The sequence below is a fragment of the Mustela erminea genome, chromosome 13 (assembly GCF_009829155.1).
Source record: "Mustela erminea isolate mMusErm1 chromosome 13, mMusErm1.Pri, whole genome shotgun sequence".
Taxonomy (NCBI): Eukaryota; Metazoa; Chordata; class Mammalia; order Carnivora; family Mustelidae; genus Mustela; species Mustela erminea.
The window spans coordinates 4,125,001-4,149,944 of record NC_045626.1 but is presented as its reverse complement, the minus strand read 5'-3'; the positions used below and the strand labels follow the sequence as shown (position 1 = coordinate 4,149,944).

Genomic DNA, 24,944 nt, shown 5'->3' with positions numbered 1-24,944 from the left:
TCGATACCAGGACCCTGGGACCATGACCTGAGCCGAAGGCAGAGGCTTAACCCACTGAGCCACCCAGGCGCCCCTCTGTCGTTTTAAGTCAAGGAACAACTTGCTGGGAATTTGGATGAGTGCATACTATAAATGGAGTTGTGTATTAGTGGATCTTTGTGGCACAGTGAGGATGTGTGTTGAATGGTGATTGATGGATTCGTATAGGAATCAGACGCTTTAAGAAGATTGGGTTAATAATATACCTGTTACTTTAGTGTAGACACCTCCTAGGTCTTCTGAATCTTGAAATCTTACCTGAGACTCATTTTTTTTCTCGACTGGTACCAGTACTTTGAGAAGAAACAGAGATTATGATTTACTTACTCTAAGGATTGGCAGTGAGTTCCCTAACTGTCCATTTGCTTTGTTTCTGAGAAAATTTAAGGTGCTTTCTGGTTGGCTTTCAGTCAGTGTTTGTTGAGTGAATGAATGAAATTTGCGTCCAGAAAAATGAGCGCTTAAACAGTCCTAGCTGAGGGAGCTTTGGATTCTCTCCCGCATCTCCGTTGGCAGTTTGGTGCTTGTTCTAATAATCTTTCTGTTGAAGACTCTTCTGTTTAATTTATATTAACATTACTGTTCTCATTTCTGTTTAATCTTCTCTAGATCACTCTAAGATATTTATTAAATCATCTTACACTCCGGGGCGCCTGGGTGGCTCAGTGGGTTAAGCCGCTGCCTTCGGCTCAGGTCATGATCTCAGGGTCCTGGGATCGAGTCCCGCATCGGGCTCTCTGCTCGGCAGGGAGCCTGCTTCCCTCTCTCTCTCTCTGCCTGCCTCTCCATCTACTTGTGATCTCTCTCTGTCAAATAAATAAATAAAATCTTTAAAAAAAAAAAAATCATCTTACACTCCTCCTTACTGACATCCTTCTAGTTCTGGGCCTTGTAACTTAAAACTACTAGAAGGCATTCTTTCTGCAGTTTCTCTCCGTGTGATACGTCCTGCATACTGAAAATTTAATCATAATCAAAATCAAAATTAATTATAATCAAAATCAAAATAAAAAATTAATCAGCGTTGTGTTTGGTGATTCCTCATTGGCACTACTGAGTACATTTCAACTTTCAATTCAAAGCCTTGTGTGATGTGGTCTTGGTTGACATTCTGCTTCTGTTTGCAGTTGCTGTGTAGTAGAAAACCAGCACGGTAGCTGTCCGGACTGTGGACGACAGTCTTGTGTACTTGCATTGTTAGTGTTGTGTGGCTTTGTCTAATCCCTTCCTTCTACTTGAGTTGTTTGTTCCTGTCTGCTCTGTCACAGAAAGGAAAAAGCAGTTTTAGTTTCCTCAAGGTTTAGCTCAAATGATATTTCTGCCATTTTGGCCAAATATTCTGCTTGGAAGTATGATTCCTTGCTCATTTACATAGCTGTAGATCCTAGTTCCTGTCACACACATGTACACCTGGCCTTGTATTACAGTACTTTTGCATGGATGTCACCTGGCTCCTGATAGAACAAGAGCCTGGTGAAGGCAAAGAACGCACGGGCATCACGTTAGTGCCCCTCTTGCGGTTAGCCCTCAGTGTATGTTTATTGAGTGTGCAGTATTCTTTCTCAGTAAAATGAGATGTTGAATTATTTCATCACTTTAAAAAATCAGTTGGGCGATAACAAGTGTAGAAATATTTTCTCCTTTTGTTTTAAAATTTTTGGAGACATTATATAGAAGATAATAAAGGGTTTTATTATTCTGTGTGTGTGTATTAATGCAGCTGTCACTCTTCTGTCTGAAAAAATGGAGTCATGTGTTGTTCCATCATTAGAACATTCACACTGCAGAGGTGTACGTGTGTGAGTCCCCCTAAGTCAGCGTTTGTTCTATACATACACTTCATAGGTGAAGCTCCTGCTAGTGTCCACAGTGAAGGCAGTATGGTTGTGTGTCTGAGCCATGTTGGAAGGGAAAGAGGTGGTTGGACTCCTCATTGAAAGGAAGAGAACTCACACCATTTTAGAGAAAACACTAAAAAATGTTAAACATAGGTTATGTTAGGGACATTTTCAAACATGTACATATATAGATATATACACAAGTTGGTAGGATTATATTCAATATAAATTGAAATTTATATATAAATATATAAAAATATATAAATATATGTAAATATAAATCAATATAAAATATTGATTTCAGTATTCATATATTGATTTCAATATTCAATATTCAATTTCAAAATATTGATATCAATATAAAAATCAATATAAAATGTATATTGATTAAATTCAATATACATTGAATTTCCATGTAACTGTCTGTCAGCATTAATCATTATCAGCACATGGCCTTCACTGTGCCCCTCTGCTGGACTGCTTTGAAGTATGTCTCAGACATTTTTCATTTTATCTATAAATACTTGGAGAAGATGGGGTGCCTGGGCGGCTCAGTTAAAGCCTCTGCCTTTGGCTCAGGTCATGATCCCAGGGTCCTGGAATCGACCCCCACATTGGGCTCTTTGCTCAGCGGGGAGCCTGCTTCTCCCCCTACCCCCCGCCTGCCTCTGCCTACTTGTGATCTCTCTCTGTCAAATAAATAAAGTTGGAGAAGAGACATTTATTACATCACAGTGAGGTATTTGTTTATTCTAGTACCTTATATGTGCTTGGAATTGTTCTAGGCTCTTTGGATGTAAGGGTGGATAAAAGAAACCATGCCCTTATATTCTAGCATGGAGGGACAGGAAATACACCAGGCATACAAATAACCACAATAGGAAAAACACTGATTGCATCAACATTTAAAACTTTTGCTTATCAAAATACATTAGCAAAATAAAAAGAGAAAATATTTGTGAAACCTGTATCTGACAAGTGATTTATATTCAGACCACATAAGCAACTCCTGGTTCAGTAACAAAAGAGACGACCTGTATAAGATGTGGGCAGAAGGCTAGTGAACATCTCATAAAGCACACAGCAAAGTATTCAGGACCATCAGCAGTCATCAGTGAAGTGCAGATGAGAGCCATACACACAACCAGGATGACATACATTGAAAAGACTGGCAGCATCAAATATTGGTGAAAATGTGTGTATCAGTCAAAATGCTTGACATTGCTGGTCGCTGTGTAAGAAACTCAGTCAGTTTCTCAGAGGATTAGCGTACACATTTGTCCCTGTAGTCCAGCCTTACTACCCCGAGGTATTTACACAAAAGGAATGAACATATTTTTTCATAAGAATACTTGTCTGAGAATATTCATGGTGGCTTTGTCCTAAGAGCCAAAGAAGGGTCCGTCCACGGAATTGTGGTGTACCTGTACAAGGGGACACGCTCTCACTGGGGGTGGGATGTGCGTACTCTTCATATATGCAAGAGACACTGTGTTGAGCAAAAGAAGGCAGACCCTCTCCCCGCAAAAGGCCTATTGTCTGATTCCGTTTCTGTGAACTTCTGGGACAGGTGAGACTCATTCATTGCAGAAGACTGGGCAGTGGTTTCCTCAGGAAGAGAGGGGAAGTTACCAGGAGTGAGTGTGAGGGGCAGGAGACAATTTTTTTGGAAGATGGCATGATATCTATCTTGATAGGGACACCCATGAGGGACTCCGTGTAGGTCTCTGGGCTTCTCTTTCTGGTGTTTCTCCTCTTTCTGACTGCCCAACAGATTCTAGCTGCCCTTCAACTCTATTGGAAGATTCCTGGGCTCTGTCTGGGATCCCCATCGCTGTGCTGTGGCCTGGGTCCTTTTCTCCGGGCTATAAACTGGGACTCCTTTTCTTTTGTAGCTCATCTCTGATCACTATAGTGTAGTTTCTGCTGTCTGAAGTGTTACGCTGTTCTTTCATAGATTTTGCCTGTTTTTTGTTTTGTTTTGTTTTCCTTTTTTAGTTGTTTCATGTGCAAGAGTAAATACAGTTCCTTGACTCTTCTTGACTAGAAATAGACGTTCTGGACTGGGCAATATTTCTACTAAAAAAAAATTGTTCTACTGTTTATAATGTAAGGCAGAGATTTTGTGGTGTTATTTGCCGTAATTCCAGTATCTACAACCAAGAATACTTGGCTTATGGTAGGGACTTCATGACGTTTTGGGGACAGATGCATGATTCATTCCCCCCCCGCCCCCTGTTTATGCTTTAGTTACGAATGTTGAATAGCAGAACTAATGCTTTATTTAAAGGAGCATTTTCTAAAGGGTCCTTTGGAATGACTGGTCTTTTGATTCTTTATAACTAATGAGTTCTATAATGAAATTGGTTTGGGAAATGCTTATGTGCTGAAACATCCTGTGGTAAAGAAACTTTGGTTCAAACCAGAGTTGCTTAAATGTATTTGACCAGAGGTTTATCTTTCCTGCCCAAACATCTATTAACTTCTTACTTAATTTATATTTTCTGGATCACATCTTGAGAAATGGTAAACATCTTGTAAGTGTAATAAAACTATGTACATTTATCTTTTTTACTCTTTTACAAGAATGGTACACTCTGTTCTTGTAAGACAGTTAACAAATAGAAGATGCTTTTGTGTTGTAGGTTATATATGACAATTTGTGTATTTTTAAGCAGCTTTATTGAGATACCATTTGAACTACAGTTTAATGGATTTAAGTATGTTCATGGACATGTGCAACCATTACCACAGGAAATTTTAGAACACGTTCATCACCTCAGAAAGAAACCCTGTGGATCTGTAGCTTTTGCCCCCTGTCTTGCTCTCCTCCCCCAGCCCTAAGGACCCACTGGCCTGCTTTCTATAGCTATAGATATACCTATTTTGGACATTTCCAGTGAAAGTAATCCTATGCTGTGTGGTCTTTTGTAGCTGGCTTCTTTCACTTAGCATTTCCAAGGTTCACACATACTGTGGCATATGTCAATACCATTCCTTCATGTGGCTGAATATTCCATCGTGTGGGTATGGATGTACCTCATTCAGTTTTTCTGTTAATCCATCGATAAACATTTGGGGTGTTTCCACCCCCCTGGCTATTAAGACTAATACTGCTGTAAACATTTGTGTACAAGTTTTCACAAGGACACATATTTTCACTTCTCTTGTCCATATACCTGGAGCAGAACTCATGGGCCGTATGGTGGCTTCATGCTTAGTCATTTGAGGAACCGCCAGACTCTTTTCCAAAGTGGCGTCCCCGTTTTACATCTCCTACGAGCCTTTGTGTGATTGGTCTGATGTCTCCACATCCTCACCAACACTTGTTACTGTCTGGCGTGTTGATTCTAGCCATGCTAATGATTATGAAATGGTATTGCATTATGGTTTTGATTTGCATTTCTCTAACGAGTACTGATAGAGTGTTTCATGTGCTTTTTGGCTGTTTGTGTATCTTCTTTGGAGAAATGCATAGTGAGCCCCTTTGCTCATTTAGAAATTGGTTCATCTTTTTATCATTGCGTCGTAAGAGTTCTCTATATGTTCTAGATTAAGCCCCGGGTCGGGTAGATGATTGCAAAATGTTTTTCCTGCTTTGTGGATTGTTTTTTCACTTTCTTGATTGTGGCCGTTGAAGCACACAGTCATTTGAAATTTTTAATTTTGCTAAAGCCCTGTTTATTCCCTTTTTCTTCGGTTGCTCATGCATTTGGTATCACATAAATATATTTTGTTCTCTGCTTTAAGCAGTGTTAGAGCAACAGCCATTATTGGGTTTGTTATGAAAAAATTAAATAGATAAAATACTTATCATTAGCTTTGAGGCCATAATATTGGATGGTTTTTTATTCACACGAAGTCCAGTGGCATTTGGCTAAAAATTCCGGTCCTGGTGTAAAGTAAATGGAAAATGATATGTTTTAATTGAATTAAATAGCATAAGGAAAAATAAAATCATTATTATTGATTTTAAAGCATTTTATTCAGTGAAGTTCTCCGCCCGCCCCCCGCATTTGCTTCGTTCATCCTGCTCTCGCGGACGTCCCGCGCCGCGTGGCCGTCGGACGGCAAAGCGGGCCTGGCGGTGGGCAGGGAGGCGCTCTCGGCGGCGGCGGGAACGAGCACGAGGCCGCCAGGCGCGGCGCGGCGCCGCAGGGCAGGAGGACGCGGCGCTCCGGCCTGGCGCGGGGCCCCGCACTCGGGCTGCCGACTGCCGAGGGGCCCGCGTCCCGGCGTGTGCCACAGCGGGTTGTTGCGTCGGCTTCACCCACCGGGTTCGGACCGGGTTCGGCTTCCCCGTCGGAATCGCGGCGGCGGCCGTGCGCGCGGGCAGCGGGGCTCGGGCGGTGCGTGCGAGCGGGCGAGGCCTCTTCCGGCGCAGACCCGCCGGGCCCCGCGCGGGCGCCGCTGCCGGCTCTGACGAAGGCCTTTCCGGGCGGCGCTCGGCGGCCGCGTGCGGCGCCCGGCGTGCAGCGAGGCCCCGGCGTGCAGCGAGGCCCCGGCGGCGACGGGCCCGCGCGTCCCCGTGCTGGCCTCCGGACGAGGCGGTGTGTCCCGTGCGCGGCCTGACCAGCTGTCTGTTCTCTGCGCAGGTGGCGAGCGCCCGTGAGCCGCGCCAGGCCGCGGTCGCCTCAGCACGTCGGCGGCCATGGACGCGGAGAAGAAGCCGGAGAGCGAGGACGAGGAAAACAGGAGCCGAGGCGCGGACGCCACAAGTTCCTCACCGCGCCCGGGAGCCGGCGGGCCCGTGTGTGACGGGGCAGCACGTGCCGCAGAGCCTCCCTCCGGCAAGAGAGGCTTCCCGCGCGTCCCCGTCCCCGCGGCGGCGGACGGAAACCAGCGCGCGTCCAAGCGGCTGCGGCTGTCCGCGGGCGCCGGGCCCCCCGAGCGCGACGAGCCGCGCGCTCCCGAGCCGCGCGCTCCCGAGCCGCGCGCTCCCGGCCCAGAGACTTCCGAGGGCCCCACCCCGGAAGTGCCTGCCCCACCAGGCGGGGTGGCGAGGGAGGCGCTCCTCAGTGAGGGCCCGGCCGGCCGCCCTTGTCCTCCCGGGGCCTTCTCCGCTCCTTGCGGTTCTAGCGCTCGTGCTGCGGTGTCTCCGAAGACAGACCCTGACGACGAGTCTGCTCAGGACGCGGTCTCCCCTGACGCGGGAGGAGGCTCTCCTCTCCCCCGGACAGAGACCAGCGTGGGCCGTGCCGCCGGACTCGTGCCGCCGGTGCCGCAGTGCGGCGTTTGCGGTCATCCGCTCTCCTCCCGCTCGGACCAGGAGCCGCGCGCCGACGGCCCCACGCAGCAGGCGGCCGGCCCCGCGTGCTGCCGCTGCGGCCACGCGCCGGAGAGCGGCGCCGCGCGGCGCGTGCACGCGGGCCCGACGGCGGGGCCGCCGCCGGTGTTCTCGTGCGAGCTGTGCGGCTTCCAGTGCGCGCAGGAGAACCTGCTGAACGCGCACTACCTCGGCAAGACGCACCTCCGGCGCCAGAATCTCGCTGCCCGCGGAGGATTTGTGCAGATCCTCACTAAACAGCCCTTTCCCAAGAAACCGTGTACCCTGGGAACGAAAAACGTCCGCGTAAAACCCAGACCGGCTAACCCCACGGCGAGGACGAGTGATCCCCGCGGCGCCGGGAACGCGGGGAGCAAACTCCACGACGCCCGAGGAGGCGCGTCCAGGCAGAGCGGGGGCGGCGAGCTGCTCGTGGAAATGACGCCGGCCCGCAGCGCTCCGTCCGAAAGAGTCGAGGCGGTCGAAGAAAACGTAACTTCCGTGGGCATAGCTCGAAACCCTGAAAACCAGAGTAAAAGCAAAAAGATAGGAGCGTTGGTAAGCTCAGGGGGTCTCTTCAACAAGCTGGAATCCACCCGAAGTAGCCTCCAGGCAGCGCACGGCGTCTGTGCCAGCCCGAGACCAAGACCCGAGCGCAGCGTCCTCCTGCTGGGCGGTGGCTTCCGACGACGCACTGGCACGTTTGCCTTAAAAGGCCAGGCCAAGAAAAGGCTTAATCTTTTAGGAATGAGTAAAAGAGCAACTAATGACCCCCCGAGGTTGTATATGAAACACTTTAGGACGCAGGTGAAGACAAGTGAGACGGACTGTGTGGCCAAACATGGAGAAGCAGGCGGCAGTGTGCGCACTCTGCGTGTGACTTCCTCGGAAACCCCGGGCCTGATGCGGGACAAAGGGAGCTCCCCTGTCGTGTGCTCCGGCGGCTCTGCGACAGCGAGGCCGGCTGCTGATCAGCAGATATGTGCTCGTACAGACTGTGGTCACGGAGCGCCAAATAGGACAGGCGTGGGGAGCCATGGGGAGCGGGGCCCTGTGGGAGAGGCGAGGCTTTGCTGCCAGGCATGTGGTTTTTCCAGCACGTCGAGGGGGGACCCTGATAAGCATTTGCACAACCGCCAGCATCAGCACACTGCCGCTGGCCTCAGGTGTCCGTGCTGTTCGTTTATTTCTGAGAATGAACTAAATCTTAGAGACCACATGAAGGAAAAGCACAATATGGGTTGTTTTTGCACTTCTTGCAGTCTCTTCTTGTCTGAGAAAGACATGGAAGAACACAAAAAAACCGAGAAGCATATTCGTTTGTTGGTTCAACCAAAGACTTCCCAGTCATTTAACAGTGATTTGGCTTTACAGACTTTATCCTTAAGTACTTGGGAATCAGAAGATACAGAAGGTCCTATGACTGAGTCTGTAGCTCGGGAAGAACCTTCTAAGTCCAGGGCAAGCCATGGGCACGAAGTGAGGCACTCCAGTAAGCCTCAGTTTCAGTGTAAGAAGTGTTTTTATAAAACGCGGTCTTCCACTGTTCTCACAAGACACATCAAGCTCCGGCATGGCCAGGACTATCACTTTCTTTGTAAAGCATGCAATCTTTACTCACTCAGCAAGGAGGGAATGGAGAAGCACATCAAGAGAAGCAAGCATCTGGAAAACGCCAAGAAAAACAACATTGGCTTAAGTTTTGAAGAATGTATTGAAAGGGTGTGTATAGGTGCAAATGACAAAAAAGATGAGTTTCATGTTTCCGGAAATGGAAGGATCGAAGGCCACATAGAAGGTGTGCGGTTGCAGGAGCATTCCTATCTGGAAAAGAGCCTACTGACTACCAAGGAAGTGCCACAGTCTGGTGTAACGACCAAAGAGGGTGAGGTAGCTTTGACCACTACTCCAAAGAGAGGGAGACCCAAAGGTAACATCTCGCGGACATGCTCTCACTGTGGTCTCTTGGCCTCTAGTATTACAAACCTGACCGTTCACATTCGACGAAAACACAGTCACCAGTATAGTTATTTATGCAAAGTGTGTAAGTATTATACTGTAACTAAGGGAGATATGGAGCGCCATTGTGCCACTAAGAAACATAAAGGACGTGTAGAAATAGAAGCAAATGGCAAGCAGAGTTCAGATATCGTTGTTGGCCCGGAAGCGGGTAACCTTGAAGCCTGTAGGAAGAATGCCATTTCAGCAGGTTCAGATGAACTTGCTCATAGGTTAGCTGAATCAGATACCTCCACTTCAGAAAAGCCAGTGCTAGAGCACGGAAATCCAGCTGAAGTCGAAGTTGAAAATGTATTTCATTCTACAGATGGGGAAGTCCACAGTCACCTTTCTGATAAAAAGGAACAAATGTCTCTAGAACCAGAGGACCCTCTCCAGCAGGCGGATGCTTGCTCCCAGAGAGACGTGACGGGTACGAGTGATAACAAGTGTGTACACTGTGAGTTTAATGCTCACTCTTCTGCTTCTCTAGAACTCCACGTAAAACGGAAACATACAAAAGAATTTGCTTTTTATTGCATGGCCTGCGATTACTACGCTGTGACCCGTCGAGAGATGACTAGGCATGCAGCCACAGAAAAGCACAAGATGAAAAGGCAGTCTTACCTGACCTCTTCTGACACAGAAGTGTCCAAAAACATCATTATCCCCGAAGAGCAACATCAACACAATTCTGAAGAATATCAGATAATTTCAGACGAGCCATCTGAAGAAGTTCTGAAATCTAAAAGTACTGCTGATTGTTGTGTTTTGGATGAGGACACTAATTTAGATGTCTCTAAGGTCCTCCGTGCTCCCACCTCCGTGGAGATTGAGACTGAAGAAGAATCTAATCTCAGTGAAGACCATTCCTTTTGTGAAACTTTCCAACAGACTCTGGCCAAGGATAAAGCTCTGAAACCCGAGGAGATGGTGCCCCTTAATATTTCCTCTAATTGTGGTTCCCCAAGCAGATTTCAGAATGAAAATTCAAGAAGCTCAGCTTTGGATTATGAGGTGGTAGAGAGAGCCCACAGCACACTGGATGAGCCTGGCGATGGGAGCGCCCGCGGTAAGAGCGATGTCGGCCAGGCAGGGGAGAATATAGATAATGCCCCTAGCAGACCTGGATGTCCTGGAGGTCTCGGGGGAGGGCATCTGGCCGAAGGCACCATCCCTGCTGTGATGACAAGGGCAAGGCAGGAGCTGAACCTGGAGAGCGATGGTCAGAATGAAGTTGGGAGTGTGCAGAGTTCAGAGGATTTGAAAGATACTCGAGAAGACCCCGTTCTGGAGAACAAGGAAATCCTGTTGAATTCCCAACAGGAAACTAAAATTATTTTGGAAGAGGATGGCCCAGCTTCTGATAGCGCAGTTGAAAGTAATGACATTTATGAGACTATAATCAGTATTGATGACAAAGGACAGGCCATGTATAGTTTTGGCCGGTTTGATTCTTCCATAATAAGGATCAAGAACCCTGAAGATGGAGAGTTGTTCGACCCGTCGGAAGAGGGTCTGGTCACAACAGGTGTGAGGATTAGTGAGTTGCCCTTTAAAGACTGTGCTCAAGGCGTGAAAAAGAAGAAATCTGAAGGCGGTTCCTTTGGTGAATCCACACGAATTCGTTGCGATGATTGTGGCTTCTTAGCAGATGGTTTGAGTGGACTGAATGTTCACATAGCCATGAAACACCCTACAAAAGAGAAACACTTCCATTGTTTACTGTGTGGAAAGTCATTCTACACTGAGAGCAACCTCCATCAGCATCTGGCCAGTGCAGGCCACATGAGAAACGAGCAGGCCAGTGTAGAGGAGCTTCCGGAGGGAGGGGCGACTTTTAAATGTGTCAAGTGTACGGAACCCTTTGATTCAGAACAGAATTTATTTCTGCATATTAAAGGGCAGCATGAAGAACTGCTCCGGGAGGTGAACAAGTACATAGTGGAAGACACTGAGCAAATCAACCGCGAGAGAGAAGAAAATCAGGGAAACGTTTGCAAGTACTGCGGGAAGCTGTGTCGGAGTAGCAACTCGATGGCATTCCTGGCACACATCCGCACCCACACAGGTATGTACCCCTTCGCGGACCTGCGTGGGCCCGTCAGGCGCAGACGAAGGGCAGCATGGTCTGTTTGTCCCGTCCAGATAGGGAGTCCGCCCTGCATTTGCTTGGTGGCCCGCCCCCTGGCTCACGTGGCCCTGCTGGGTGGCACTCCCAACATGTGCCATAAGTCAGTGTTGACACTGAACGTTTCTGAAGCTGATTAAGGCTTAATGATTCTAGGGCACGTTTTTTGACACATTTTTCATTTTGTCAAAAAGCCTTGCCCCTCAGATGCCTTTGCTGAAATCCTGTCTTTTAACAGCTTTCCAGTTGCTTCTGAGTCCTGATTGTTTGGTTTTCCAAGGTAGCTGTTAAGTGGCTCTATGGGTTTCCGAGGACATATTAATTGGCTTTTGAGGAATGAAATAATAAAAATTTTCTTAGAATTTTAGGGATTTAAAATTATTCATTGGCAGGTGGTTTATATCGAAAAGTGTAACTCCCAGGCACCGAGATTCTACTTTAAGGGATCAAGATTAGTGAACACTTTTCAAAGTTAATATGTCCTAGGGATTTGGTTTTCACGAAGGCAGCACCTGATTTAGTTTCTGTGCTCTGTCAAATGTAGTGTTCCATTTTAATGTTTAATTTGGGGTGGACATTTTTTTTAAACTTTTTTTTTGTGGAAAATGCAAAAGCCACTGTTCTAAATTTATGTAAAAATTCACTGCACTGTTTCTATAAACCTGCCATACATTCTTTATTTTAAATAGACAGCTTTTCTAAATCATTGTGCTCTGCTTAGACAAGTTCTGTCTCCATGGTTGAATTTATGAGTGGATTTGAATAATAAATTCACATTTCAATGAACATATTTTCATTAAAACTGTAAGGTTTATTTTACTGTACTTTTAAATAATGGCTTATTATTAAAGCTATACTTTAAATTCATGCAGTTTTTGAAACTTAGTGCTTGGTTACAAGGAGGAAGACAAAAGAGTATGAAACATTACTAGTTTAGGGAGATTAAAGATAGATAAAAGTTTTTCTTTGAAGAAAATAAGAGGGCAACCTGCATAAGATTAATCTAGGTAAATACAAACATTGTACTCTTGGCCCCAACTCTTCAAACAGTGAAGCTATTGTTGGGAAATAAATCCAAATACGGATTTCTTGGCATTATTAATACCTCGGTCGGTACTGTGTTGCTCACTTTAGGGAGTTTTCTGGCTTTTAGAAATCAGGCTTGTTCACGTGTGTAGAAGGTATGTACTTTCTTAATATGCCCTCTAAAGGCAGATAAAAACGAATAAAACTAAGAGGAAGATGCTAATGGACCTCTTTTTAGAATTCTTTATGCAACTGTCTGGTCAAGACATGTTGCTTATAATTGATGTGTCCATTACTTGAATTCTCTTGTAATTATAGTCAATAAGTCTTGTAAATGTGTTAAAGCTCACTAAAAGCATACAAATTCAAGAACAGAGTAAGGCTAATAATTTAAAATAATCAATGTAGGCATTTCAGCACTTAATTTCCCTTGTGTGTTGATAGCTGATCATTCTTAATCCATTAAGATTTATTTAGTCGTTTACAATGCAAAATAGGTTTGCACTGGTCACTTGTGCCATTTGAAAACGTCCACTAGGTTAAGTGCGGAATGTAGTCCATTAGTCTTCCTTGACTATATGTATTAATTGCATTTAAAATCAAGTTAATGTGGATGTGAAAGTGAGGTAACTATCAATATGTGACAAAGTAACCCTACTTATATAAGTTACATCATTGATTGTAACATTTAGTAAAAGTTAGCATACTTTTTAGCATCTTCTGTTGGGCTTATCAGCAAGTACATTTTTATTGTGTCCCAAAGCACCACAAAGAGCCTTGCTCCTCAGGACACGAGGCCAATCTACCCTTGCAGTTTTGTAAGCCACTTTCTGGGGGATGTTGCTTTCCTGGTTTTAACCCAGGGTTTTTTTTTGTTTTGTTTTGTTTTGTTTTTTCCTTCCTTGGGGCATCTTAAAATGAATTGCTTTTCTGATAATTTGGTTATGCCCGTGAAGTAGTAATGCAGGGACTGTTATTGATGATTAACTGGAAAAGGACTTACTCTTCTAATTCCTGTTTTCATATTTTGTGATTTACTCTCTATTTTATGTCACCTTTTCTTCCCATCCTTAGCACGATAAAAACAGCATTCAAAGAAGTAAATGAGTTTTGGTTATTAAGAATTGTAGGAGAAAAGCACCCAAGAGTTTCTGTGCCTTTGCTTGTATGAAGTCATCAGCATGACCAGAAAGGGCCGCGTGGCCTTTCCCCTTACGTTAGGAACGCAGTAACAGCTGTTCACTTTCTCTCCTGTGTTACTCTGTTGGGTAGAGCTTCCCTTTCATAGGACGTGGCTGGCAGAGGTCGTTAAACAGGAAGACTGTCGGAAGCCCTTCATTTGATGCTCTGAGCACACGCGGTCACTTGTGCTGTTTGGAAATGTTCAGACGCAAGGAGATGTAGGGAGTTGTGTGATTTCACTGAGAAGGTCTCACGTGAGGGTGGGTAGTGTTTGGCTTCGTATGTATCTGATAGTTTAGAAGCTGAATCCTCTTGTGAAGAGATGGTGAGGACAGTTGGTGCGTCGACTCCAGGCCCAGCGAGAGGCTGGGCTGCGCTCTGGGCCCTCTTCATCTCGGCGGCCCAGGCGCAGTGAGGGCAGGAGTGAAGGATGCAGCCGAGGGTTGAGTGTCTGTGGGGGGCTGTAGCCTTGAGGCTTGGTGGCGCGGCAGGAGATGATGGGCTCCATACATTCTTTAAGATGTGAAGTTTGAGTATCATGTTTTAAATGTTCATCTCACATCCATGTATGCCCAGCAATGAACTGTGAGTGATGGTGACGAACGGCTGTTGTAGTTCTTGGTGAAGATTTAGTTTTAAAAATCTTGGGAATTCTTTTGGTAAAATTGTAAGATGCCAGAAAGCTGGAGAGTCTCTTTTCTTTTTTTTCCGTTTCAGAAAACCTCAGAGGCCAGATTAAAAGAAGAAAACCTACTGAGGATTATGCTGTTCCTACGAATGGAACTATTCAAAATCGTATTGACAGTTTATAATAATCATGATAACCCTTGCATGAAAAATTTAGAAATCTGTGGCTTTAGGATTTTCGCCTTATAAACAGTATGCCTGGATTCATTTTGGGATGTGCCTCGCAGACTTTAAACTGGGAACATGAATAGAAAAAAGAGGATCTTTCTTTTTCCTTGGGCAGAAAAGTATTCTCTCCACTTCCCTGGAATTTTTCTGGCACAGAAAGATGTTAACACGGTCTCTTCTAATATGTGAGAAATAGTCAGGAGCTCCGTGATTTCTGCACGAAAGCAGTCAGCAGAGTAACTCATTATGTGTTGTCAGCACACTAGCAGTGAGGAACGCAAGCTGTCCACCAAGGAGCCATGTAGAGTAACTTGAAAGGTCTGTACCCAGCCCCTGTGGCACCTTTGTCCCATAGGAGGGACTCCTCACAGTGCAGTGCAGGGGCAGCGTGAGGAAAACCTAGATCCACAGATTTGAAAGGCTTTCACCAAAACATTTTGCAAATGTTGAGAGCTTTATTGTATTTGGTTGGAGTCCTGATGTTATTGTTAATTAGTAATTTCCTAAATGCCTTATTACCTTGGATGCATTTCAATTTAAAGTGTAGGTAAATTGGTTCTTCCCACTCTTCTCTTTCCTGTGTCCCTTTATAGAAATCTGTGTGGAGATAAATGTTTCCAGGTAGTGATAGGCTTAGTTTTATCAGAATCATTTAAATAAACTGTAGTTTCTAATGTGATTGATAGAATGTGATTGCTGTAAGCTGCAGTCTCAACCTGCTTTTGACATTTAAACATATAAAGCTGACTAGATATAACCATTCAGGTGCTAAATATATTTTACATCTACTTCTAACAGTAGAAATGGAAGTATTAAGAGATCTGGCTTCATTGTCATTGAACTGTGAAATATTCAACCTTGTCTGCCCGTGCTTAGTACTGTTGACTTTTTTATTTCTGTTAGAAGATTAAAATTAAATGCTTCACTTTTTTTGTCAGCTTTTGGGAATTAAATTGAAATTTAAGACTCTAAAATTTTTTACTGAGTGCTTCAATTTCAACAAAGTATTCTTGGAGGATTATTTTTTTTCAAGGGCACTGCACAAAGGTTCATTGATCAAATATGATTTATTGCAATTTTTTTTTATTTGAGCTCTTTTTGTATATTTATTGAAGTTCACATATATCACATTCTATCTAACTATATCAGAAGAGGTATTTCACCAAATAGGTACTAAACATGGTACGAAAGATCTGGAGACATATTGGACTGATTTTTATGATGTTGATTTGTTTATTTAGGGACTTAGTGGTTAGAAGATTGAAAAGCAGTATATGCGTGTTGGTCTTCCAGGAGAGCTGCTTCTCATTAATGTGGGTTAGGGTCACCTGTTAGTAACTGTGTCCCAGGTACAGTCTGTCTATTCCTGGTACTAGTTTGTCCTTGTTGAAATGATTTTGTTTTCTCATATTTGAGTGTAGGTTAATCTTTGTGAAATTAAAAAAAAATTGTGGTACTGTGCTTCTTATATTGATATATTTGTTCTTGAAATCAATAAATAAAACATCAGTACTGCTGGTTTGCAGAATCATCACAGATTTCTGACTATAAAATGATCATAAAAGCAAATAACTTAACCACTATATATTCTTACATTGTGTGCTATTAAAATAGTAATGTAGTGAATCATTTGGGATAAATGTCAGAAAAAAATCTGAAATGCCATTCTTAATGTGAGTAAATTCAAAGCTGCAGAAATATGAGGAACAGAGGTGGCCTCTGAGAAATTTATTTGATGATAAATATACTTTATAAAATATCATCTACTCCGTATGCATTTGTTTTTATAATCCATTTTAGAAGTTGAATATTTTTGCAAATTATTAGAAAAATTTAAAATTATTTGGCTCTCCTTACCTACTTAGTACTGCTCGACTGTATCACTTTTGACTTTGAATCTTAGAAATGTTATTGAAAGTTAGGAACACTCACTGAAACATTGAAGTTTTCTTGGTGGAATTATTATGGAATGCGAGTCTATTCCAGTTAGAAAGGAGTGCAGGTATTCCATTTTGGGCCCAGAAATTTCTAAACAGATGAAAAGTGTGATTTAAGATCTAGGCCTCTTTTTAAACTATCAGTAAGGTATTATTCAAATTCAAATCATATTTTATGTTAAATTTACTTAGGATCAAAACCATTCAAGTGCAAGATATGCCATTTTGCAACAGCTCAGCTTGGCGATGCCAGAAACCATGTCAAAAGGCACCTTGGGATGAGGGAATACAAGTGTCACGTCTGTGGGTGAGTAAATGGAAACCATCTCCACCGCGGTGAACCAGGAAGCATGTGCAGGCCAGCCATTGTTTCAGAATTCAGAACTGATATGAGTAAGAGTGGCTAAAATTATGCATGCGTACCCTCCTTTCCATTGTTATGGTAAATTCCTTAAATACAGTTATGACATTCTTCTCCCACTTCTAATCCTCTGCTGAAGATGAGCAATTTTATGGGCTACAAGGTCAATTTGAACCTGTAATCTGTAAATTGACTAAATTATAGGATGTTCATTCACATTGCCAGAGAGAACTGTAAATTCCATTTAAAGACATAAAAAAAAAAACATATAATACAGCTTTAGGAGTGTATCTGTATGTATGTGGGGTTTTTTTTTTTTTTTCCTTTTGCTCTACTGCTTTAATTTTAGTCACATTAATGACTCTTTGGAAGACTGGACACATACTCCATAAGGAGAAAGGCAGAAAAAGATTTAATTTAGGACAGCTGGTTACTGATTGTTATAGGGGTGAAGCTTAGATAAACGGTGTATAATGTTTGTTTTTGTGTAACTTTATTTCAAAAGTTGTTGTTTTCCATTTTAACTTAACGGCTCTTCCTCTAAAGAACCATTCACAGTATTAAAACTGTCACTCAGATGTGTTGCGTTTAATAGGAAGCACTGAGATGCCTTAATGCACAACTAATTAATTTAGCAGAAATGTTTAAAAGGTTTTAAAATGCCACGACATCTATGGTATATCATAGGACATTCAGAGCTGGATTTTAATACCCTACCTCTGATTAAAAATATATTTTAATTCCATTAATCTAGAGAAATTAACGAATAAGTGCATCATATGAAAACACTCTGTGTGGAACCTGGGAAGCCTGCAGTTCTTACAGCTGATTCCCGAAATACTGCAGGTTCAGTTCAATTATGCAATGTGCATGTGTTATGGTAGGTTTCCTTCTTCAGGGGAAGGTTCTTGTGGTTGGTACTACCGAGTAAATATCTTTTAAGTAAAAAACAGCTTCCGTCTTTTGTTGGTGCATTTCATTTTTTTTGACCCTTAAGATAGTTTTACGAATAACTTTGCAAGCAGTTTTATTAACCATGGTCTGAGATTTATTCATTGGCAGAATTGATGGTTCAGTGACTTGCAGCTAAAGTAAATGAAGATGAACCTTTGCCCTAAAGCCCCCTGAAGATCAGTGGGAGAATGAGTTTTGTTGCTACTGATTTTAGCTGCAAGGGTCGAGTGCCAAATGGTTCATTTTAATTGCTCTAGGTCTTGGAATTTTAAAAGATACCTCATTTATTGTTTTTTTACCATATGAGTTATAGGAAAGAGGAGGGCCAGACTCCAGTGGACATTTGCTGTTAGGAGGCAGTCAGCAGTTTCTTCCTCATTTCTTCAAAATAATTAAGCAGCTCTTGCACGCTCTATTATTAGAAATCTATTTCTGTCCTTTTTTTTTTTTTTTTTTTAATTAGGGTTACTGAGTCTGGGGAAGGAGAAGAAGAAACTTTATCAGAGAGCAGTTGCTGGCATAGTTGGCATCAAAAACAATACATGATCGATTGGCTTTGATTGTCCAATTTAAATAGTGCACACATGGCTTAGCTCACCGCTTGCCCCCAGCGCTGAAGTGTTATACCAGTGGGTTACATGTTTGATTCCCAAGATAAAGAATTATAAATACAGAGAGATGTATTGAGTTTCATACTGCTGTCCGAGAGCTCTGCGCGCGCACATGTGTGCGCCTGTGTGTGTAGAGAAAACAATCTAGATTTCAAAATTATATCTTTTAGCATGATGATGGTCACTGAGTTTTACTTGACTTTGAAGTAATAGTTCTCTTAATTTTTTTAAGTGAAATTTGATTTAAAAGTGATGTGATGAAGATTTTCATAGGGTAGATATTTTCTCAGTGAAGCTAAAAGTTCTGAAGAATTGCAGTAAATCGAAGAAGGCCTTTTGGTCTCTGGGGTTGAAACAGCACAATAATGAGTTAGAGCCCTTTAATGGTAAAGGAAAAGCATCATAGGGCATCTGTGTTTCATGTCTTTTGAAGGGGTAGGACAATACGTCGGTGAAAAGCTAACATGAGGAGCCTGGAGGAAAGCGAGAACTGAGAATTGGCTCTCAGGTTGCTGGCGGTGGAGAGCACTGGTGCATTAGCGTTAGTGACAATGTCAATTCATTATCATTGATGGCTAAATAATCCCAGAAATGCTCAGTGGACCTATTAGTTCCTGAGCATAAGCAGCTCATGCTGCATTTCTTCATTAGCTTTCATTGCTATAAATTTTACCTTTTAAAAAAATCATGCTTTAAAAGGTGACGTGATCTTTCAGGGACATTAACTCTATAATTTTGTCACAAACAGAAAGTCCTGCACTGTGTTTTTCTTCCCGCAGTAGTCAGGACCTTCATATCTGCCCCTTTCGTTACCTGAGTTGTAAGAGATAAACTGTTCTTCAGAGAGTTCTGGTTAGATAATAATGTACAGAAATAACAGAACAGGCACATTTTAAACATGAAATTAGTGTTCATGCTGTTGTATTATCTGTTGTATTATCTTGTGTTAGTAGCCTCCTGCTTTTTTTGGAAAATAAAACAAAAACACCTCATATTTTATAGTGAAATAGATGAAAATGACAGTATGTTTTGTTGAATTGAGCCCTGTATTAATAGTTAGATTACTTGTAATTGACTTGTTTTTCCAATCTTTATATAAGAAGTTTGTAGATGCTCATCAAATATGTACCTCAAATATTTTACTAAGGCTGAGTTTGAGTTGTGTGTTAGCTACTCCCTTAACAAAGACTGCCATTTAAACTTTTACTTCATGGTTGGGACCCACGCTGATTTTCTTTTATCTTAAAATGGAGCTCGAAGGTTCATCCTCTCCATCAGCAAATCCTAGCTGCAGTATGTCATGGATTTAAGTTAGTTTGTAAAGCAGCTGAACGTGCCACGTGTCTAATTCCTGTCAGGTTGCTGGGGCTCAGAATTCAGGCTTTCTCTCACGTTTGCCCATGCTGTATGTGCTCATGTTGCAGTAAAAATTGCGGAAGTGTGTTGCTTTGCAATTCCTGTGTTAAGAACCTGTAATTGGTAACTTCATTTTAAAATCCTTTGATTTTACTTTCACTTTTAGGAGGAGCAGTTTTTGAAGAGTACGGTTTCCTAGTGTTTTTCTTACACCCGAATGTGATTTCAGGAGGAATTTTACACAGTATATAGGTATATGTATAGTGGGCACTTAATGGGCAGTTCATGTGAGCTTGTGCTGTGGGTCTGACATGGGGTGAGTGGGGCGAGAATAAGAAATAACAGAAAGCACCTCGATACAGAAGTTAATTTTGTTGGAAACATGCTTAAAAATAGGTCAAACATAGCTTTTTATTGAAGCAATGATCTCTCCCTTTGGCTCCTAAAAAAAAGACTTGGAATCGCAGTGGCTTACCCACACCACGTTTTGTTAGATCTATTTAAATTCCATCCTCTCTGTCTCTGTGTGTACATACGTGTAACAGTGTATGTAATACTGTCAGTAATAAATAGTGTTGAGGCAGTGCTGTGCTACACCTTCATTAGCTTTCACTTTTTTGGTTGCTCTCCTGGTGTCATGAAATTGTTGGTCTCCTGTTTACTGTCCCCATTGTACAGATGTGTTTTTAGTGATGGACTCAGATTATGCGGTGGTAATGGTAGGCCACTGTTTCCTTTCTTTTAACTCTCCCCTTTAAAAAAAAAAAAATTCTCTGCTTTTTGCAATATCTGTTATTTTGGTTACTTTAATTTGTCTTATTTTTTTCTCTCTAGGTTGTTTCTATCAGAATGTAATAACGGTGATTACCTCCTTGCAGCCCCAGCCACTTCTGTTTTCTGCTTTAGAAACTTGCTTGCATGGTATTTTCCTTTAACATTGTGGTATTCAGTCTGCTTTTGTATCTCTTTTTCTCTGTTTCACTTTCCTCACATTAAAGCATTGTTTTAAATAATTTTATTACTCTTCATTGTTCTTTATGTGTTGATAATTTATTGCACTTGGGTTATTACAAATTGAACATGGTATAATAGAATTAGGTGCATAGACAGATGAAGATATTACTGTCTCCTCATTAGGACGAGAGGGGTAAACATTGATGAGCTTAGGTTACTGTGTTTTTTTTAATAACCAGTTACTTAAAAAAAAGAGAGAGAGAGTGAGTTAGTAGCAAACTGGTAAGTTGCCTGTGATCTGCGGAAGCCTGGGCAGTGCTGGCTGAGTGCCGCAGGCCTCTTCACAGAGATGCCGGATGCCTGCTCTGGGGATCGTGTTCTCTTTCTGATTGACTTCCCTGTGTCTGGTCTTGAGTCTAGTGTGTGCAGTTAAGTAGTCAAGTGGAACTTACCTAATCAGGAGAGAATAAGGGCATTTTTTTCAAGTCCGTCACCTCCAGGTTCATGGAAAGATTCTAGACATTTTCTGTTGTGTATTAATGTGCTTATGAGCTGTTTATTCTTATTCGGTTTGAGAGACCTTAAATAGAAAGTTACTAATGCAGTGAAACTGTGTGTGTGTGTGGCATTACCTAGTTTTTGTGCATTAGAAGGGATCTCTATGTAGATGATTATAATGTCACTTTCTGACCTTTGCAGCTTGAATAATTGTAAATCATTGCTTCATAATGTGTCAGAGAATGTCTGTACTAGGCAATTAAATGGCAGAATATAATAGACCAAATTATTGCCTGTCATGTTTTCAACAACACAGTTAGTATTTGAGTTACACTTAATCATTACGTGCATTAGCAACTTCATCGGAATCCAGCTTCAGGCTGAGCATGAAATACATTACATTATTTAAACCTCTAATGGTACAAGTCATTTATTTGTGTTGAAGTGTACAACATGCAGAGTTTCATAAAGCAAGGAACACTTGAGAGCTTAATTTATCCAAATCAAAGTCTAAATGCAGATAAACACAAGTGGCAAAAATTAGTAATTTTTATAGGCTGGAAATATTTAAAAATACATGGTTGTGGGTAATTGTAGGCAGCAGGAATAAATTAAAATCACTATTTTTAGTCTGCTCTGAGAACTAAAGCTGTGTGTACCTAAATCATTAAAAGCACCCTGGAATTGCATTTTTAGCTGAACAATTAATTACACCCATCATATCTACAGATGTATCCAAATAAAATAAGCATTTGGTTTGGCTGGTTGTTTTGGCTAAAGAGATATAGATAGAGTTTGTTTGTTTTAGGTTGTGGCATGAATTATGCTTGTAACAGCATAAAATGCAGCATCTCTCAGTTTTGTGAAAAATTTAAATTAGCATTCAAATACTCATTGTAAAGGGCATATTACGTATTTTATCTATATAATATTTTAAAGCTTTCTGTTTTATGTTATATGTTTGCCTTTACTTTGAAATTTTGAAATGCCACATAGTGATTACTGTCTCTCTTCCTGTCAGGAATACAAAATTAACATTGTTAGTTTATTCCTCTGTGCTCAGGTCCTTGAAATACCATTTAGTGAATGAGCATTGTTTTATGTACTTTATATACAAATCCCTCTGTCATCTGAACATCTAATAAATATCTTAGTTATGATATTAAACTAAAAAGCATTTTTTCTCAGATTCGATTCTGAGGTGTTTCACAGTGAGCTCTTGTAAATCCAGGAGAGTCTTGTGGTAAGGTTAGGACGGTGGAGGAGAGACAGGAGGCTGCGTCCAGGGTCTCCTCACAGAGGTGAGGCTTTGCCACCACCGCACCCTAGTCTCTGCGTTATAGTGGTGTTCTCTGGAATTTTTGTCATGAAAGAGTGAGGCATAGGTTTATTTCAAGGCCGTATGTATGATCAGCCTGTAACGAAATAGAGCACGTTGCTGTGTCGTGGCGGTGGTGCTGGAAAACACTGGCCTCTCTAAGATCTTTTCCAGTGAAAAATTCTGTCTCAGTGACTTAAGTCATTTTTGCTTTATTTTTTTATTTTAGAAGGTTTTGTGGTGATTTTAAAATCCAGTTGTGGAATCTTAGGGTTCTTCAGCTGTCCCGATCCGTACAGTGGAATACGGGGGGGGTGGTGAGGAGCCAGTGTTCTGGGTTTCCTTTGTCTGTCCTATGATTTGGGGGTGGGGGGGTTAACTTGTTTTCTCCTTCCGACTTCCTGCCCATGTGTTTCTGAAAGCCCTTTACTTTCCAGAGGGTTTGGTCTTTGATTTGTCTAAGACTGAGTATAGGCGGTGTTGGAAATGTGGATGCGACGCACACCAAGTCACTGATTCAGGGACTCGTTTGTTTCCTGGTGGCACATTCTTGAGACTTTCCTGTCAGCGCAGACCTAGTGACCAGGTGGTGCAGGGGCCTTGCGGTCTTGTGCTCCGAGGAGGAGAGGCCAGGAAGAGGGGTGTGCTGAGGAGTGAGAGCAAGGACGGCGCTCCACGGGGAGGCTTGGGAGCAGCAGGAAAGGCTCCCTCCAGAGCTTATGTTCCAGTTGGGTCTTAAAGGGTGAGGAGGTAGCACAAGGCTGATTCGGACATTTTGAGTAGACGGAACAAAAGTGCGGGGGAGTGAAGAAGGGGCGCCGGGGTGCCTCAGTGGGTTGGTCTCTGCCTTCGGCTCCGGTCATGATCCCAGGGTGCTGGGATCGAGCCTCCGTGTTGGGCTCCCTGCTGCGCGGGAAGCCTGCTAACCCCTCTGCCACTCCCCCTGCTTGTGTTCCCTCTCTCGCTGTCTGTCTCTGTCAAATAAATAGATAAAATCTTAAAAAAAAAGGTAGTGGAGAGTAGAATGGCACGACCTATTAACACCGCAGCAAATTCCTGGCGCGTAAGTGGCTGGTGAGGTGCCTTGGAGGATTTTTAAAAAATATCGAGTAAACATTTATGGAACATCACTCTGTGCCAATGCGCATCGTCTTTAGGGTGAAAAAGATCAAAATAACACGTGCTTCAAATGGATGGAGAAAGCGCAGGTAAAGAAAGAAATGTCCACAGCTGGTGGGACGGATGCAGGAAATTACATTTCATCTGATTCTAGCATTTGCTCTGCGGGCGGTTGGGAGTGAGGTAGGTGGCCGGGGCAAGCCCACTGGACGCAGGGCGTGGGGCAGTTCAGCGTGGAGCCTGGTGTGTTCAGGGCCCAGGAGGACTTCAGCCCTGCCGGAGGGGAGACTGAAGCAAGTAGCATAGCCCCGTGCAGCAGGAGGCAGGCCCGGCCAGGCTGCCTTTGCGCACTGCTTTCCGCTGCTCCTTGACTGGTCTGCTTCCTTCCAGTTTTCTGGGTTCCTGAAGAGTCCGCGAAGGGAGGAGGTGGAGAGCTTGCGAGGAAGGCGGTCACTGCTGCAGAGTCAAGCGGTATGGGCATTGGGCACAAAGTGGGTTTTATGAGAAATTCACTGTTTGTAATTTTAAGTAGGGATGCTATTGATTGGGGATAATTGTAATGAAAACAGATTGATACCAGTTCTGTGAAACCTAAGGCAGCATCGTTCCAAATAATAATTATAAGGACATAATTATGTGGCCATGCTCCAGACGTCATGGGTGTGTTTCCATGTGTTTCCACGTGCAGTCCCTGAGGTTGGGCAGTGGAAGCTGGAGTGGGAAGCCATCAGTCTGAAAGTGCATACTGTTTAGTACGTCCTCGGTTGCTTTCCTCCTTTCCAAGCCCGTGAATGGGTCAGGTGCCCGTGTGCTCTGCCTCCACGTCCCCTTGCTGCGCTCCCTCGCTCCTGGAGCCCTCGGCTCCCCTTGCTGCCCTTGTTCTAGAGTTTTGGCAAGAATGAGCTCAAGATCTTTGTCACCTGACTCCCAGAGTGCCAAGGAACAGCGGTTCCAAGCACATCCAATGCTATTCTCCAGACACAGGAATTTTTAGAATACTGTTTTTTTTGTGTTGTTTCTATTCAGTTTTAGAAAGTACCGTTTGCAGGGCGCCTGGGTGGCTCAGTCGTTAAGCGTCTGCCTTAGGCTTGTCATGATCCCAGCATCCTGGGATCAATCCCTGCACTGGGCTCCCTGCTCTGTGGGAAGCCTGCTTCTCCCTCTCCCAGTCCCCCTGCTTGTGTTCCCTCTCTCACTGTGTCTGTCTCTGTCAAATAAATAAAATCTTTAAAAAAATAAAAAGTACTGTTTGCTGCTGAGGCACCATAGGAATGTATTGATCTGGACCGAAGGGTGGTTGTTCTGAAGGACTGATGGAGAGTTAGTTAACTTCCAAAATACACCGTTAGGGTTACGTGTGGTTCTTTCTCTAGACCCTTTCTCTAATATCTCCTTCCTAATCTGTTTTAAAAGTGTTGTTGTCAATGAAAGATGCTGGGATGGTGTCATGTTAGCACATCTGGTAACGATCATGATCATATTAGCAAGTAAACATGCGTTT

The 24,944-nt window shown here is 43.1% G+C and overlaps 1 protein-coding gene across 9 annotated transcripts in view; it reads left to right on the top strand.

The window, feature by feature from the left end:
* Positions 1 to 24,944, top strand: part of ZNF407 (zinc finger protein 407) — a 433,426-nt gene that overhangs the window by 21,727 nt on the left and 386,755 nt on the right. For all 9 annotated transcript variants that reach the window (XM_032309887.1, XM_032309881.1, XM_032309880.1 and 6 more), the window contains exons 2-3: positions 6,473 to 11,212; positions 16,465 to 16,579. In XM_032309887.1, coding sequence (XP_032165778.1) covers positions 6,529 to 11,212; positions 16,465 to 16,579 — 4,799 coding nt within the window. In that variant the 5' untranslated portion in view covers positions 6,473 to 6,528. The remainder of the gene's footprint in view (positions 1 to 6,472; positions 11,213 to 16,464; positions 16,580 to 24,944) is intronic.